The sequence below is a fragment of the Halichoerus grypus genome, chromosome 13 (assembly GCF_964656455.1).
Source record: "Halichoerus grypus chromosome 13, mHalGry1.hap1.1, whole genome shotgun sequence".
NCBI classification, from domain to species: domain Eukaryota; kingdom Metazoa; phylum Chordata; class Mammalia; order Carnivora; family Phocidae; genus Halichoerus; species Halichoerus grypus.
This window is the reverse complement of record NC_135724.1, coordinates 58,591,854-58,610,906: the sequence shown is the minus strand read 5'-3', so window position 1 is coordinate 58,610,906 and position 19,053 is coordinate 58,591,854. Positions and strand designations below refer to the sequence as shown.

General features: G+C 35.8%; 1 protein-coding gene across 1 annotated transcript in view; it reads right to left on the bottom strand.

Moving 5' to 3' along the window:
* LOC144379884 (transmembrane protein 135-like) overlaps positions 1-19,053 on the bottom strand; it is a 77,248-nt gene that overhangs the window by 11,520 nt on the left and 46,675 nt on the right. The window contains exon 2 of the mRNA XM_078060538.1: positions 4,146-4,187. Within this exon, the coding sequence (XP_077916664.1) occupies positions 4,146-4,187 (42 nt within the window). The remainder of the gene's footprint in view (positions 1-4,145; positions 4,188-19,053) is intronic.

Sequence of the window (19,053 nt, the reverse complement as noted above, 5' to 3'; positions counted from 1 at the left end):
GGGAGAAGCAAACTCCCCACTGAGCAGAGAGCCCGACATGGCACTTGATCCCAGGACCCTGAGATCATGACCTGAGCTGAAGGCAGACACTTAACTGACTGAGCCACCCAGGCACCCCCTCAGATGCAGCTTCTTTACATTTAGTTGTGGAGTTTGTTCTACCCATCTTTGGATTGCCCTCTAGCGTATTTACATCGATGTGAGTGATATCTAGTTGTCAACATGGGATGGGGTGAACTTAGGGTCCTGCTACTCCACCATCTTCCCAAGCTTCCCAACAATGCACGTATTTTAAAATCAAATTAACCAAGTAAAATACAGCATAACACTTTTATGATGCACCCTTTTAACCTAAGTTACCACTTTTTAAAGATATTACACACCTTGAAGTTTTTTCAAACAAAAAAGCAGGTGAAATATTTACTTGGGTCTACTAGTTGATCAAAAAATTCTATTTTTTTGTCTAAATTCTACTAATAGTTACAATTGAATGAGGTTCTCATTTTTCAGTATAAAGTTATATCTCATGTCACTTTGAGTCATAAAATAGCTGCAATGCAATATTAGGTCATATAAAGATATTCAGGGAAATGGAGGAAACTAAAGACTGAGAATCATAAAATGGTCAAGATTCCATGCATTCTCACATAATTTCATTAGAAAACCTTAAACTCAATATTATTCTAATCTAGTTATTTCTCTTCTGAAAAACCTAATATCTGGGAGAAGACACTATTCTTATCTCATCAAAACTGGAGTATTTTTTTCCCAGACAATGCGAAAGAAAAGAAAGAAAAGAAAAGAAAAAAAGAGTTGCTACCATTAGATATCATTCAATCAGTATCCTTTACTAGTTTTCCATTTTTGCTGTTTGTATCTTCACTATGAGTCATTGCTCTTATAAAGAATAACTAAGCTTTCTTAAGAGAACTCTACCTGCTGAACTTTCAGAAAATACCATAAAATGCAGACAAAAACAAGGGATCAGTAATACTACACTAAGGTTCTGGAACATGGGACCTATGACAAATAGAATAAGAAAATGTAAACACTCAGAAAAGAGAGGTGAAACAAGCTATTACTATCAACAACTGTATCCCATCTCATTCGGACAAACTTGGTAAAATATCTAGCTTATTAAATCATAAAGGGCATGTAATGAGATTGTCACAAGGTGGCAGCTGTGCAGTCTCAGTAGCTGTTATTCCAAAAGAATTTGGTTCTTAATCATGGGTGTGCATGGAGAGTTCAAGGTCTGTACTACTGTTCTTTATAAACAAGACAAAAACTATGTTAGAACAGATAAAATCATCTCTCTCACACTGTTCATAACACTGTTTCTCTTTTGGCCAGGACTGACCATCTCAGATTAGAGGTCACTTCCTTGGAGAAACTGTCCCCGCCCAAGCTGCAGTGAGTTAGCAATCCTTCCCTTGTGCTATCAAAGCCCAATGAGTCCCCAATAGCAGAAGCACCTTATTAGTAGTTTGCATCTCCCATTAAACTGTGGGTCTGTGAGACTCTATACATCTTTTGCTATTACACCCCAGGGACTGGCACATAGTAAAAATTTAATTAATACATACTGAATGATCAAATATAGTAATAATGAGCATTTTCTGAACATTTACTATATGACAGGACAGTACAGAGGATTAAATCATTTAATCCTCATAGCAACACTACGAAGTAAGTAGGTGCCATCATTTCCGTGAGAGTTAGCATGAAAAAGCATTTGACCACATCCAAAAACAATTACTTGGACCCAAAAAACTGTCTGACTCTAAAGCCTGGGCTCTTAATCACTAAGCTGCCTATACACTTCTAAGTATTAAACTATGTTGATGCAGGTTTGGTATACCATAAGGCTCCTGAACTGGTTCCCAGCCTTTGACTCTATCTTTGACTCTATCTGTTCTCATAACTTCTACTAACTTAGCAAGAATTAATAACCATTTTTTTCCAGAATATTTTCCTATAATACAGAGTAAATTCTAAGTGCAAATAGTTATCCAGCCCCTTATTTTGAGTGGATTTGACGAAGAGACACAAAAATATCGGATACATTTTGAGTTTCTGTAAGGATTCTGGGAGCCTATGGAGAGACACGGGAAAAGGCAAAGTTTTCTCTTTAGGAAAACCAACTTTTGGTTTTGTTATAAACTTTTGACATAACATAGAATCTTCACATTCAATGCAACAACAACAAAAAGTTATTTTCTGAAATGTTTCATGATCTTTCAATGAAAAATATAATATGAAAAAATTACCGCTGTGTATTATGACTTAGTTACTGTTACCACAGAGTTTCCACAACCAAAGATACTCTTATTCACACAGGGGACTCAATTTGTCCCCTCCCAAACTAGCTTCCTTGCACACCATCTGATTTTCTGTTAATAGCACCTTTTTTCATGTACTTAGGTTTTCAAAACTTGGCTCGTAGCAAGGATTGGAGGGAAAGAGGAAGAAGGAAAATATCAATCAGTAGGTCTTCATTTCCTTCGACACCAGTCTCAACTTTGCCTCTTTCTCTTTAATCCTCCACTGTCGCCAAATCCCAGTCCTTATCACTTCATCTTTCTTCCTTCTGATTCTCTCTTTCACAATGTCTGTCCCAAATACTGTGGCCAGACTAATCTTTCTGAAACAATGTCAACTACCCTGCTCAAAACCCTTTAGTGGCTCTCTACTGCCCATCTTATCAAATTCAAATTTGTCTTCTTTTTTTTCTGTTTAGGTCTTCCAAAATCTGGCCCTGCTCTGACCATCATTTAAAAAATCAAAAAACCCCACAAAACCTTATGATCCCTAAAATAAGCTTTTCATACCAATTAAGTTGATTTTCCCACTCTTACCTCATATTTTATGTTTATAATTTTCATACTTTTGCTAACATTATTCACTTCTACCCAGAAGGTTCCTCCTCTTCCCTTCTAGTTCTCTAAAGCTATCCTTCAAGTGCAGTTTAAGGCTTATCCCCATAAGAATAATAATAACAGTAATAGCCAACATTTCTTGAGCACTATGTGCCATGCACAGTTCTAAACACTTTTCATGCATTAACTCATTTGATCCTCAAAATAACCTAAAAAAGACAGTCATATGAAATCTTCTAGCATACCGAAGGCTACCCTAATTTTTCCCTCCTATATTTATAATAAATACTCCACACCTAATCTTCACTAAGCATCTACTATATGTACTTAGGAGAATAAAAGAGGCAACATTTATAATACAAACTGGAAGAGCATTAGGTTTCAAGTAAGTATATGCAGTCACTGTGTGACATTAAATTAGTTAAGTATTCTAAGCCTCACGTCACATGGGCATAAAAATACCCATCTCACAGAACTGCTGTGAAAATTTTCTAATCTATGTGAAAATGCTTGGTGAACTGTAAAATACAATGGAAGTGCTGCCAACCAACTTTTCTACACTATCTACTACTATCGGCCAATAACTATGGCAAGAGATGGCATACAGGGTGAAAAGCAGATTCTAGTGACTCTAGTGAAGCTTATGATTCAAAATGTGTCTGACATGAGCCCTGTCCTAATGAAGCCCATAATGTGGTACCACACAATTCAGTATTTAATTTTGCAGTAATTATTCACATGTAGCTTTGTTTTTCCAATGCTCCTTGAAGAGAGAGTTCTTCTAATTCTTTCCTAACACCCAGTGATATGAGGCACACAATAGGTCCCAAAAGCAGTTGTTGATTTTTTTTTTTTTTCAAAGATTTCACTTATTCATTTGACAGAGAGAGACACAGTGAGAGAGGGAACACAAGCAGGGGGAGTGGGAGAGGGAGAAGCAGGCTTCCCGCTGAGCAGGGAGCCCGATGTGGGGCTTGATCCCAGAACCCTGGGATCACGACCTGAGCCGAAGGCAGACGCTTAACGACTGAGCCACCCAGGCACCTCCAAAAACAGTTGTTGATTGACTGATTTTTAGGGGGGAAGAAATCCAATAAATTAGACTCTTTTAATAAAATATCGTAAAAGTGACTGTGACTCCTGCAATTATTTTGGGCTAGAAAACTAAGTCGATAAACATCTATTGTAATTATGCGCAATAATATTACTTTTTGAAAAAGTTAACTTGCAAATTCTCTCTTAACATAAGGTAAATAAACTACTTACCTAAGAGCAGAGAATGTAAATCCTTTCAAACCATCTTTGCACCTAAAACAATAAAAATTATGATAAAGTAACAATTTTTGAGATATAAAGTAGTATATTAAGTAGCTATTAAAATTTATTCTGAAACAGATGACTTTTATTTTTAAAATTTTTTTATTTTTTTAAAGATTTTATTTATTTATTTGACAGAGAGAGAGAGACAGCGAGAGAGGGAACACAAGCAGGGGGAGAGGGAGAGGGAGAAGCAGGCTTCCCGCCAAGCAGGGAGCCCGATGTGGGGCTCAATCCCAGGACCCTGGGATCGACCTGAGCCGAAGGCAGATGCTTAACGACTGAGCCACCCAGGCGCCCCTGAAACAGATTACTTTTAAAAGGTGAAACTTTTAGGACTCAGTGATCTGAGCAGTACAAATGCAACAAACAAGCAAGCCATCTTACACAGGATGATTAAAATTTCCTATGTCAAATTAACATAATTTAAGGCTCAACTCTCCTATTTGCAGGTGGAAGAGAGATTTAAGTATATCTTCTAAGGGCTCCATGTGGACTTAAAATGAAGGCTCAGAGTGGAATATTCATTTTACCCAATCCCTGGGGGAGCAAATTGTTGAGAAGAAAAGGCCACATACACCTGCTGGGTATTATGAATAGATCAATTCAAGGTCCTGACTTCTCCCTACTTATTAATTCAGTGAATGCAGAGCAATGTAGAGCTGGCAGGCACAAAAAGGCTTCAAGTTTAGTTCAACAGTTTTAACTTTTGAGTAAGCCCAATCAGAATGGATAACATAGCAACGGGAACAGAGTGGGGGTAAGGGGAGGGCACAGAGGCAGGAGTTCAAATAATATTTATTGAGTATTTACTATTGCTGGGCATTGTTTTGGGCACTTTATATGTGTTGTCTCATTTAATTATATCACACCTCTATGAATAAGTATTTCTCTATTCTATAGCTGGGCAGAGGCCCCCTCCCCCAAAACGGGCAACTTCCAAGAGGTCACAAAATAAATAATAGTCGGAATTCAGGAAAAAAAAAGTTCCTCTGACTTAAAAACTGTGGTTTTCTCTTATACCTCCTTCTGAAATAGTGTATTCCTTTTAACTGGGGGAAGGTTCAAACTGCATGACAATTAAAAAAAGATTCTCAGATCTGCAAAAAATATTTAAACAAGATTTTAAAATGGGGACATTACTATACTAGTCTTAATGGCCTGCTTTATAAGTATGATCAAGTTACTAAAGAATTGTTGTATATCTAGTATCAGAATCCTTTGGAGAAACTATAGAGATTGGTGATACAATGATGCTCAAATGTATGTTAATTTTAGACACTGGATATTCTTGGATAAAAAGTACAGCCTCAAATCTAATTGGGCAACTCTCTCAGTATACCTTTTATATGAAAGGTCACAAAGGAAATGCATAAAAATATAAGAAGTCCTTCTGAACAAGTCTAAATGTAGATATTTTTACTGGGGGACACACAGAATCTCAGAAAAGAATTTAATTCGTGTGCATAGATCTTTTAAAACACTTAAGAATTCATTTTAATTAAGAAACATGATCTACTTTGCGATCATGTTAACAGTGAGAAATGTAATCACAGAATTTAGCTAACATACTACATAATTACTCACCCCACACAGAATGAGGGTAAAGGCAAAAGAATTCATATGTTAAGCTAAAAATATGCATGAGAAAATTATAGCATTAACATTCTTAAACTTATCTTTTTTCCATCTGAAGTGTTTCTCAGTAATTTAAAACCCATAATTGGGCAATTTCTAGATAGGTGGGGTGGTGAGCGGGTTAGGCTAGGCGTCTACTGACTGGAAAACAGAAAGCAGCAGATTGATTAAAGATTACATACAAGTGGGAACAAATTTTGGCTTAGGTACGCTATTGTTAAGAGATAGCCATTTATCTTTGTGCAATGCTGAATAGATAAAGGATTCTGACAACTTGGTCTAGTCAGGATTGCATATTTGTGACCTTAAACAATAAATCTAATTGCAGACCAAACATCAAAAAGTAGCTTTCAAATAAAAAAGGGCATGTACAAATGAATTTGCAATTTCATTATGATGGAAGTTTGGTTCTTTCAGCAGAACCCTGTGGGAAGCACTTCATACTGATAAAGTCTTAGCCTGAATTCAAAAGGGGCTATTCTTCTTTCCATTCATGTGTATAAGGTCTGTTAATGTAATTGAGGGTCAGATGTCTATGTCAAAAGAACAAAAAAGTAATTATTCCCCTAAAAAGAATCTTTAAAATAATAATATTGCCCTGCATTTTGATACCAAGAGTATTGTCTGAGCCTTAGCCTAACTATGAAACACTATCGTAATCTGAGTTAAATGTAAAAAGTATGGTATGCACAGAAAGATTTATACAGAACAGACCCCATTAGAAGGGGCCTCACTATTTAACAGATCCAGTTATTATAATGCAAATCAAATTACTTTCTACATTCAGGTCTTAAGGCTCACTGATTTCCTCAACAAATACTGACTGAATGCCTACTATGTGTAAGCACTAGTTTCAGATCTAAGGAGGTAACAGCGGACAATACAGAATCTCTGTTTCCATACAGGTGACATTCTGGGCCAGGGAAAGGTCCGAGGAAAACAAGTAAATATATCTGGTGGTGATAAGTGCTATGGCAAAACACAACGCAGGGGAAGAGGAGAAAAAGATGTGGTCGGGCCTTCTTATCTTAGGTAGTGTAATCCAGAAGGGCCTCTCCAAGAAGGTGAAATTTGATGATGTGATCAGAAGCCTTACAGGATGGAGGGAAGAGTATCTGATTGAAGGAAGAGCAAGCACAAAGCTCCTGACTAGGAGTTTTCGTGGCACTGAAGGAGAACAGCAAAGTAGATTACTGTAGCTGGAACAAAAGAGGGGAGGGAAGCCGTGGTAGGAAAGGAGGTCACAGTCACAGTGGAGGAGGGAAGGAGTGGTCCAAAGTTCTTGGTAGGGCCCTTTAGGCATGGTAAAAAAAAAAAAACCAAAACAAAACCTCAGCAGAAGAGTGACAAAGACCTGTCTTAAATTTTAAGATAATCTTTGGTTGCTCATTGGAAAACAAACCACAGGAAGGCAAGGTTAACAGCAAAGAGGCGAGGGGTGCCTGGGTGGCTCAGGCGGTTAAGCGTCTGCCTTCAGCTCAGGTCATGATCTCAGGTCCTGGGATGGAGCCCCAGCTCCCAGCTCAGCGGGGAGTCTGCTTCTCCCTCTCCCTCTGCCTCTCCCTCTGTTTGTGCTCTGTCTCTCTGTCTCTCAAATGAATAAAATCTTTAAAAAAAAAAAAAACCAGCAAAGAGGTGAATTAGGAGGGGAAAGACGATTGTGGCTTGACTAGGTCATTAAGTGGTAGAGGTAGAGAAAAGTGGTAAGACTCCAAAGGTATTTCAAAAATAGAGTTGGTGGAATTCCTTGATGGTACAAGAGAAAGAGAAAATTTACAAATTATTAAAATATTTTTGATTTGAGCAAGCAAAAGGATAAAACGTCCGTTTACTGAAGTGAGGAAGACTACGGGAAGAACAGGTTTGAGGAGAAAATCAGTTTTATTTCGGACATGGTAAGTTTGAGATGACTGTTACCTACAAATGGAAATGTTAATGAAACAAGTGGCTGCTGTACAGGTTTGGGGGTCAAGGAAGAGGGGTGATTCATCTATAAGTAGAACTTAAATCCACAGTACAATCATCTAGGAAATAAGTGCCAATAGAGAAAATACCCAGGGACTGAGTGTATTTTATTTCTCTATTATTTTATAGTGCAGAAAATCTGTTCCATAGGAAAAAAACAAAAAACAAAGTCATTTCTCTTCCTAAAGAAATTGTTCTCTAATACAAAGTCTCATTTTTATTTTTGAGCGTGCATAAATATAATGCCTATAACTCATGTACACACAGACTTTTCTATTAGTTAGCCTATAAATGGCATAAATATCTAGTAAGAGTCAATCGTAGTTACTGAATCTCTACATTTGCAAGGTTATGTGCAAGGTTCAGGAAAGAGGAGGAGGAAAAAGTGCAGCACCATATCAAACAACTTAGGTGATACACAACTTATTAGAGAGGTTCAGGCTGGAATTATACACTGTGGAGAAGAAAGTATAAAGTTTAATACTGTTATTAGAATAATATACTTGGTCAAATGCCAATGAGAGGGGGAACCCACAAACACAATTTTTTTTTTAAATTGTAAGTGTAAATGATAGTTAAAAAAAAAACAAAACAATTTGCCCATAAAGATTCTTTGTCTCACGCTTAATTTCCATGAAATTATTTCCGGGAGATACTTTTATTTTTATTACCAAATTACACCAGCAGATGTCACTAGTAAACCATTTTCTGAAGAGTTTGTAGCTCTGTGAGGTGATTTATCATTTTTTGCATGTTTTCCCTTAAAAACACATTTACTGACATTTGAAATGTTGTTAATCTTAGCTACATTGCATTAAATTCCCACAAGTAAATATCGTCATATTAGACTTTTAATTACAGCTGATGTTCATTCCTATCATTCTATACAGTTATGAAATCTTTAAGAACACCCCACCATTTGACACCAACATAAAATCTGATATGTACATGTGCTATATCATTATGGTCTCTATTAAGCTGAAAACAATGAAAACTATTTTGTTTCCCACTTTTTTTATTTGGTAAACATAATGGAATATAAAAGATGTAGTACTCAATAAATCTTTAAAATATTTCTTGAAGGCAGTGCATGCTACAGTGGAAAAGACTCTTGATTTGAATGATTCACAGTCATAACTTCACTACCAACCTGGAGTAAATCATTTAACTTTAGGGTTCAATTTTGTTGTCTGTTAAACAAGAGCCTGGAAGTAAATTACCTTCATAATTGACTGACTGAATGTCTTCTAATTCTGAAATTCTACCAATTATTTTATCATTTTATTTACTGCTACTGTTATTAGAAATCACAATAGAAAAATAGAATGAATTATTCTGTCACTAGTAACATAAACAAAAAATTGATCTCACCATCGAGAATAAAAAAATTTTTTAAAAACCATACAAAAAACCCCCCTGAATTTGCCTTGAGATTACTGGCCTGCTACTAATATTATTACATTTGCTTATTGTTTTGTAATACTTACTGATGTGGAACTTATTCCTGCAGAGGTTCAAAGGGAACCTTTTCTTTTTTAACTTTAAGATTACAAGACCAACTATTGGATTAGTCTGCTATAGAAAGACCTGATAAGAAACACCATCAAATAAAAGAAGGAATTCTATAGATATAATCTCAATAATGATTAAATGTTACATTATTATCTATATTAAATATCAATGCTGAAATAGAATTAATGAGAAAACGTACAAATGTTGTTTATATACATATGAAAAAGTGGTCAAAAAGAAATATCTGAAACCCTTGATAGTAGGCTACCTAATGAAGTCGAATGGGTTAAGATGCACGAAAAGAACATAACCTTTTACTCTCTATTTATATATTACTAAAAAAATTTTTACAAGTATATATTTATATATTGTGTAGTTTCATTTAAAACATCAATACTTGAGTACTTAGGAACAGATTAAACAGTGCAAATTATTCATCTCTATTTCACCCCCACAATGGCAGAGAATGTAAACTCAAAGTAGTCAACTTCACTGTTGTAAAAGTTTTGTAAAATTACTAACTAAAGTAGATAGTTTAGATTAAAATTTTCAGAAACTATATCCCCAATCAACATGGATAATTAGGTGACTACAAGGATTAAAAAAAGAAAGAAAGAAAGAAACATGCATTAAGTATCAATTTCAGAGTTCTGTCCATTTTTAATCACTGAATTGATTAAAAGGAAACTCAAATATTGATTAAATATTACATCATCTATCTTTATTCGCTCAACAGTCATTTCTTTATTGGGCAGCTAATACACAGAAAACACTGTATTGCTTATTTCTTGAGGAAGGGAAAGATAAATTATATGCCATCTCTGACCATTAAAAAAAAGGTATATGCAAAGCTCTGTGTTTGTTTCTCATAAGAATAAAAATAACCTTGACTAAAAGTTATAACCTTGACTACAAGTTATGACACAAAATTTCTTGTATCAGTAGTGCTTCTCAAGAGTTTAATTACTCTACCGTGCTTTATATTTATAATTCAGCTTCAAATTTCTTTGTCCAGTCTTTTTCTTCATTTATCTTCTTAAATTATTTGATTTGAGAAAAGCAGTACATGCAAAACCATAATTAACGATGCTAAAAGACTGGCAATAAATAGAGATGAATTAGATTTAAAATAGTTGAGTACATTGATAAGCCTTAAAATATTCTATTCTGTTGATTATATTGTAATCACCTAAGTCACTCAGTATCAAAAACAAGTTACATTATTATATGTGAACAAAATTATTTAAAACAGAAAATGCTTAAAGTTCAGGCATATAGAAGGTATAAAAAGAATGACATATAAAGTTAATTATAAATAATAGTTACAGATAATAGCTGAATCAAAATCAAAGTTTTGATTTGTCTAATTATTACTGGTATTAAAAACATAAATATATTTGGAGTGAATATGACTGAAAAGTTTAATGTGAAAGTTAAAAAAGGAACCAGAATGCCTATTTAAATGCTTCAAATTTGTGACTCATTGTTGTATTTATTATAAAGAAAACTCATGCAATTTTATATAGTTTTTTTTTTTTAAATGAAAGAAAAAGTCCATGATTTTACTGAAATGTTTTAATACACTTGGGCACCCTGGGTGGCTCAGTGGGTTAAGCATCCAACTCTTGATTTCAGCTTGGGTCATCAGGGTTGTGAGATCGAGGCCTGCGGCAGGCTCCTCGCTGGGCATGGAGCCTGCTTAAAATTCTCTCTGGCCCTCTGCCCCTCCCAGCCACCCCACCCCCGCCCCCGCTCATGCACACTCGCATGCGTTCTCTCTCTCTCTCTCAAAAAAAAAAAAAAAGTTTTAGTACAGCATTGGAAGATCTTAAAATCATATATCCTAAACCAATACAGCATTGAAAATGACATATTCCTGAATCTAGTTGACTTCTAAAAAAGGAAGGTTATAGTATATCCATAAGTTGATTAATATATTTATGTTAGAGACTGAGCAGCCCTGGTATATTCTTATTTCTCTGGCTCCCTTTTCTGGCTAGATATATGCCAAGTCTAGCCCATTCAGCAGAGTTGGACAGGATTAATGTATTTGGTGGTTTCCTAATGTTAATGAAAATGTCAATGTTTCCACAAGGGATGTGCAAGTTCTGGGATTAGGCTGCTCTTGAGGCCATCTGCATCATCTTTGTTGAACTCAACTTAAAGTTAAATTTTTCTTATTTTGTTTTGAAAACTCACATAAAAGAAAAAACCACTTTTTCTAATTAATTTTCCTAATCCATTTTCAAGTGTAGAAACTCATCTAAGTACTCAGTTATAAATTAGTAACTGAAACTTGATCAACAACTATAGAATTTTGGTTGACACCTGTTTATCATAAGAATAACAAAAAAAGATCGACATGGAATTAATTCCAGCCTTTTGTTTTCGTTTTGTTTAAAAAAACAAACAAACAAAAAAAAACACTTCACTGTCTTAATCACATAGCATGCTCCAATAGCTTAAATCAACAATTTCAATTTACTACTCAGAACTTGGGGTGCTCAATTAAAATACATTCATTGCTTACATACACACAAGAGACTTTTTCTCTTAGATCTAATATTATTTGACTAATAGACTGAGAGAGCTCAGTTTCAGTCTGCATATGGCACTGTATATGAGAAAGCAAAATAACTAATGTTATGTTCCTATCTTAAGAACCTCATACAAAAATCTGAAGTCGGAATAGCAACAAATCAAGAAATTTGAGGACGATTATTTTCTTTGCTTCATGAACACATTATATATCTTCAAACTAATTTTCAACTGGATTTCTTTAAATATAAGTGAATTCTCCAAGAGCATCAAAAATGTTATTTTTGATTCTGGCAAATATTTTACAGTACTTTATTTCATATGGAATGGAACATTGGTGTTTAGCTTTGTTCTCAAGAACCTAAGGGACGTTACTGAAGCAGGCAGCAGTTACGGGTAATCAAGTGTGTTTGTAAGTCCCCAGATGATTATTGTGCACTTTTTCTGGTGTGTCCTAAATATGAACCAAGAATCACCTACAGAATGTTTCTAAAAGAAATGCTAATTAGGATGAATTTCCCTCCCAAAATGAAACAGTAATAGCAATACTAGTCAAGCTTTAAAATACTTGTAAAAGGAGTAGATTTGAGTTGTATTGGACCTAACATGAAAGGCCTGTTTGCAGTTGCTGAGGAAATGGCATGTGTTTAGACCTGACAAATTAACTAGAGGCAAAAGCCAAATTTGAGATCAAAATGGTGTTTTATGTAAATCCAAGGAAAAACTTTGCAAGTTCCTTAAGATCATGGCATTGCAATAGCCACAAATTATTTACATTAAACAGAATTATAACCACAATTCTGAACCAATCCATTTTTTAAAGACTTCAAGACTGGCAAGTATTTTCATTTTTTCTCCCTCCCATAATGGTTGTAAAAGATTAAAACAAATGTTTTCAATTATACAGAATCTTTGAATCAACATTAATTTGTTTTCAAATGCATGTTGGTATCTATGTCATTAAAATAATAATGGCAATTGGTTTTCATACTGAACAAAATAAGCAGCTATTTGAAACTATAACATTAGGCCATGCTTTTTCCTAAGTTTATGCTTATTCAGTATCAAAGTTCAAATCTAAAAATAAAATACGCCATCTATAGGTAATGGAGTAAAAACAAAATTTTGGAAGCTTTTAGAAAACTATTTTCTGATTGAGCACTACAGAGTATCCTAACTCTAAAAGAAATACATTTATTTCAAATACTGCAGCGTACTTCATGCATCTCAAAGATTATGAACTTAATTTGTGGTATGTATAATAGAAATTGGGCAAGTTAACACATACCGGAATTTTGTTGGCCGAAAGTATTAGAAAAATGGAATACTGGAACCTGAGAGAATTATATTTTACAAATTAAGAAACCAAGGCCCAAAGAGGTTAAGTGATCTCCCTGAAAACAGTTTGTTCCTAGACACCCTCACACAACACTAAAATCATTCTACATCCCAGTCAACTCCCTTTCTGCCTGCTGAGGTCTCCCTGTGGAGGAGAAATACCACAGAGAAGCAGTGGGACCTTGGGCCATAGAAAAGAAACCACAAAACATGTGAACACAGAGAGCAATGCTCTTCCAACTAGTTCTATGCAAAGACTTTACACAGGACTGAAGCGCATGGAACCAATTTCCATTTCCTCACTTCCACATGTCTCCTAGCTAAACCTGACGTACTGGGGAGTGTCCTTTGGTCAAGACTCCATGCTGGCCTCTCTCACCCACTTCCTCTTCGACAATAGCTATTATTCACAGCAGTCTCTCCAGGACTTCCTGGACAATCATAAGGCCTACCCTTGGTATTAATTTGCCACCTTTAGCAACAAAAACTCCCAAAGCACCTCAATGTAAACATGAATACAAAAAACAGTACTGAACTGAAGCTTCACTGTGTTTCATTACAGACCAAGTTAGAAACTGGACTTCTGAAAGAGACTCTCCTTTATCTGTCTCTCAGTAGCGAACTCTATTAGTGTTACGTTCAGATGCATTTCACACTTTCTCACCTCTCTCATTTTGGTCATCCGTGGTCCTTCCATATGCAATGACCTCTTTAACTACCCTCCTTTTTTGAGAGAATTCCTACTAAGTCCATCAGGATGGCATTTTCTCCCACAATCAGATGTGACTGTTTCTTTCTCAAATTCCCTTTGCTCTTTGTATATTTTTAGCACCTTTTATTTGAATCTGACTAATATGGTAGTAATTTCCATGGTTATCTAATCCACTCTACCAAATTTAGGGTTTCTTACGACATTTTGTGTGTCCATATTCCACAAATCAAAGGAGCATTTTACAGAGTTTACTTCTTTATTAATGAAGTTGGGAAATATTCCGCATTTTGTTGCTGTAATATTTATTAAGTAATTAGAGTATCCAGGAATATGAATTCACGGGCTGTATCAGGAAAGGTGAGTTCTCAAAGTGCGGGCTCTGAAGCACCTCAGCATCTGATGGTAACTTGTTCGAAATGCAAATTCTTGGTCCCCACCCCAGACCTACTGAATTCAGAAACTCTAAGGGGCCCAACAGTGTAAAACCTGTACGATCGCCTTTTAACAGAATCTTCACGTGATTCTAATGCATGCTCAAGTTGGACAACCACTGGGTGAGGTTATGTTGCCGTAATAAAATTTCAATGGCTTTCAACATTTTTTTTTCTTGCTCATGTTACATGTCAAACAAGGGTTGGCAATGGCTCGTCTTATAGGTCATTTTTATTTCAGACGTTAGGGTGAGGAAGAAGCATCTATCAGATCTGCTGGTTGTCAGAGCAGAGAAGAAAAGAGAATATAGGACACTATGTTCTGACTCAAAACTTCTGCTCATAAGTAAACATAAATCATTTCCACTCTTATTTTATTAGTCAAGGCAAAGCTAAGGCCTGGCATGAGGCCAATAGGATAGGGAGGAGCAGCAAAGGTTTCTGAACAATAACACAGTCTACCATACGGGCCAGGTATATTATTCTTGAAGATCAATTGTATTTGTTTATTACATTTAAGGAAATTCAAAGCACAATTCCCCCTTTCCTCCCAAATCCTACCATCATTTAGTTTTTTTCACAGTAACTTTAATATCTCACTTTAAATAATCCTAAAATCTTTTGGTATTGGTTTCAGAAATAGGCTTATCTAAAACATACTAATTAGTATTTTACATATATGCATAAACGTGTGTGTGTGTATGTGTTCTAGGCTCCATTTTTTCCTATTTATTAAAGCATTCAGGAAGTTAACATTGTTCAATTATGTATCCCAAGTGCCTACAGCAATGCATAACATATTAGTCACTCAAAAGATATATGTTGAAAGAGAGAAATTTTTATCTGTGTAGTAACTGATAACATCATACTTCATATATTTCTAATTGGGTACCAACTTTTTTGGATTCTTTTTTTTAACAGCAATTCTAGAGTTTGGGGGTTTTTCACATTCAGTTTCTAAAGAAATTTGTGTATATTTTTTGAGAAACTTTTTAAAAAAGATTTTATTTATTTTGAGAGAAAGAGAGAGAGAGAGCACGAGCAATGGAGAGGGGCAGAGGGGGAGGGAGAAGCAGACTCCCCGCTGAGGAGGGAGCCTGACCTGGGGCTCGATTCCATGACTCCAGGATCAACACCTGAGCCAAAGGCAGATGCATAGCTGACTGAGCCACCCAGGTGCCCAGAAATTTGTATATGTTTAAATTAGCTACCCTGACACTTATTAACAACTTCCAATGATTGTCCTTAATATCAATTTGTATTAATTTTTTATACTGATAATTTGGCATGAATTTATATAGACATAAATATGCATAAGTAAGTCTAAAATATGAGTCGCTCATCTTTTTTTAATGTTTTTTTTTTTTTTTAAGTAGGCTCAATACCCAACATGGGGTTTGAAATCATGACCCTGAGATCAAGAGTTGCATGCTCTATAGATTGAACCAGCCAGGTGCCCCTAGAGCTATTTTAAATACCTCAAATGCAATGTAAGTGACTGTAATGTAAAACTATCAAGTCTAAAAGGCAGGACTGGGATGCTGATATAGTTAGCTTGTTAATTTACTAGGATCTGTACCTGAGTAAAAAAAGTAAGACCATAAAGTTTGTAGATTGGGGCATTATTCACACTCATTCATCATTCATTCACTTATTCACACATTCAATATTTCACAAATATTTACTCTGAGTTGACTATGTACCAGGCAGGTTGCCAAGTGCTGGGAATAGCTATTTTCCCTGTTTTCCAGAAGTTCACCATCCAGTGGGGTATACATATAAGTGAAAAGTGCTACAATATTACAGAAAGTGTATCAATATAAGGGACACAGTGTTTATAGGAGCACAAAGGAAGGGTGCCTGACCTTGGCTTTGTCACGGAAGGCTAGCCAGAAAAATGACATATTTAAGGTGGTATGTAAAGGAAGAAGGGGAAGAAGAAAGCAGGGAGAGACAGTATCTATAAGATTTAGAGAAAAGAGAACATTGAGTATTTTGGGAACTGAGGAAGTTTAATGTAACTGGAGCCTGGAGACAAGGAAGCAAAGTGGAGGGAGACTGGCACAGGCCAGACCACCCCAAATTGAGTTTGAAATTTACCTATAAGGCAAAAGGCCCTATGCTCCACAAGAATGACATGGCCAGATTTGTGTTTAACAATGATATTCCAAGTGGAGTTTTCAGGACCTACTACTGAATCTCATCTCATTATTTACTTCTAAATTAATCTAATTTAGTAATATTTGTTTAAACTTTGTAACATGTCAACTTACAAACTGAATTCTGTTGAAAGCAACAGATATTAAAGCCATCTAAAAACTTATATTGTTCTTTAAGATAATAGATTAAACCACACATCAACTTTAAGACAGATTTTTAATATCTTTTGATAGATTAACAAATTAGTTTAAAAATAATAACTCCTTTCAAAACCACAACTAAATACAGACATAAAGTATGAAACTTAATGACACTATAAAATCAAGGTCATGGGGCGCCTGGGTGGCTCAGTCAGTTGGGCGTCTGCCTTCGGCTCAGGTCATGATCCCAGAGTCCTGGGATCGAGCCTCGCATCGGGCTCTGTGCTCAGCAGGGAGCCTGCTTCTCCCTCTCCCTCTGCCTGCCTGTCTGCCTGCTTGTGATCTCTTTCTCTCTCTCTCTGTCAAATAAATAAAATCTTTAAAAAAATAAATAAATAAAATCAAGGTCATTAACACTAGCTGTTGCAGTAAACAAGCCAAAAAATCTCAGTGCTTTAACATAATGAAGACCGATTACTTGCTTGTCACCATCCAAGTAGGAATTCATCTAGACTGTCTCTGCCTCAGAGAGTAACCTCATTTCTGGCAACCATAATGGAGTTCTAGATATTGCTCTGTGTGTATATGATTAATAAAGTCACATCATTTATTGTGGGAACAGGGAAGGATGATGAAAACTAAGACTACCAATGAGTCATTTCAGACGAAGTTATATACTTTTGTGTAACTAACACCATATCCAGAGAACTATGAAGCAATCCTTATTCTTCTACACATTCATTTGTTTGTCCCACAATTATTAAGCACTGAGGCAGCAGAGTTAAAAGGGGAGGGCTACAGAATCAGACAAGCAAGTTGTATAAATCCTGTGTCTGTTTACAGGTAAAATGCAAAAAATAGCACCAACTTCATATAATTATTATACTAAGTGCTCAATATCACCTATTACTACTGCTTCTGTTATTACTGTGAAGTTACAAACTACAAAGGTGAGTGTATGGTAGTTCCTGTCCTCAGTAGTGGGAGGACTATAAAGAAAATGTAATAATCCCTACCCATGTCAAACTCATCAGCTTAAACCCTAAGTTGAAAGATCGAGCCACGAATAGCAAGAGGAAATTGGACAGCATCTGCCAGGACATTAACACCATTATCTAAAAGGTCCAACATTACAGCCCTCCCTCCAAAGATACAAAGATATAATCACGTTATAACCTAATTATTTACAAATCTGGGACAATACATATGACATAAACTGTCAAATGAAAAGTTGAGTGGACCTGGAAAGGATTCCACAGACATATGAATGCGTAAACTGTGGCATATCAGGGAACATTACTCAGCAGTGAAAAAAAACGAACTGGTGATATACTCAACAGAACAGATGAATCTCAAAAAAATGTGGAGGAGAAGCCAGACCCAACACTGTATACTGTGTGATTCTACTTATATGAAATTCTAGGGAAAGAATCTCATTTATAGTGACAGGAAGCAGATCGGCATTTCCCTGGTACCAGGGATGAGGTAAGGGTAGGAAGTGACTGCAAAACTGAATGCACAAGAGAACTTGTAGAGACTAATGATTAAATCACTTGACCTCAGAGGGCTTCCGTTTCCTCAAATGTAAAATCACATAGTATGACTTCCCGTAAGAGCACTGCTGTAGGACATAGAGTTAGGTCTGAAACAGAGAAGGTGCTCAATACATTGTTACTGCCTGGGGTTTTGTTGGTGGTCTTTTGGGAGGAGACGGGGAAAGCGCCAGAGGGTTTGAGCATCGTAACACATAGCTTTCTAAACACAGGATTAAATGCCTGCAATTAAAGAGTTATAAAAATCTCAAAACTATTCACTGAACACAGAATTTATCATCCTTTAGGCACTATAATTTTAAGATGACAAAACCAGGAAATCAACCTCAGGGAGGGAAATGAGTGACAAAAGACAGTAAAGATGGAGCACTAGGGGAGGGTGTGGAGGAGAAGGGGCTCCTGAAGTCTTCTTAATCCCTTCTAAGAGGATCTCATGGGAAATCCTAAGTTTGATGGCTCTTACCAGCCTTAGAACTCCACTTCTGCAAATATTTTGGGGGGATTGAGTTGAGTAATGGAGGGAAGAAAAAGGGACTGTTTGCAGGGATACCCTGATATTTTTTGAGAAACTTTAGAAAGGGATGTTTTACTTTCCCCCAAGCTTTATTAAAAGTAAAATTCTACACAGATAAAAAACTAAAATAAAAAGGTTTTAATTCATCAAACTACTTGGAAAAATGAAGTTTTTTTTAACACACACACAAAACACAATGAATTTATATGCAAACAGTCTTCTTTACCTCAAAAACAAAAACCAACCCTATCTGACCAGCCTGAATGAGGAACAAGCAGTTTTGCAACACAGTTCAGTAAACAAACAGTAAAGCCATCTGGAAGGTATTTCTGAGATATCAGTCATGTGGCATTGAT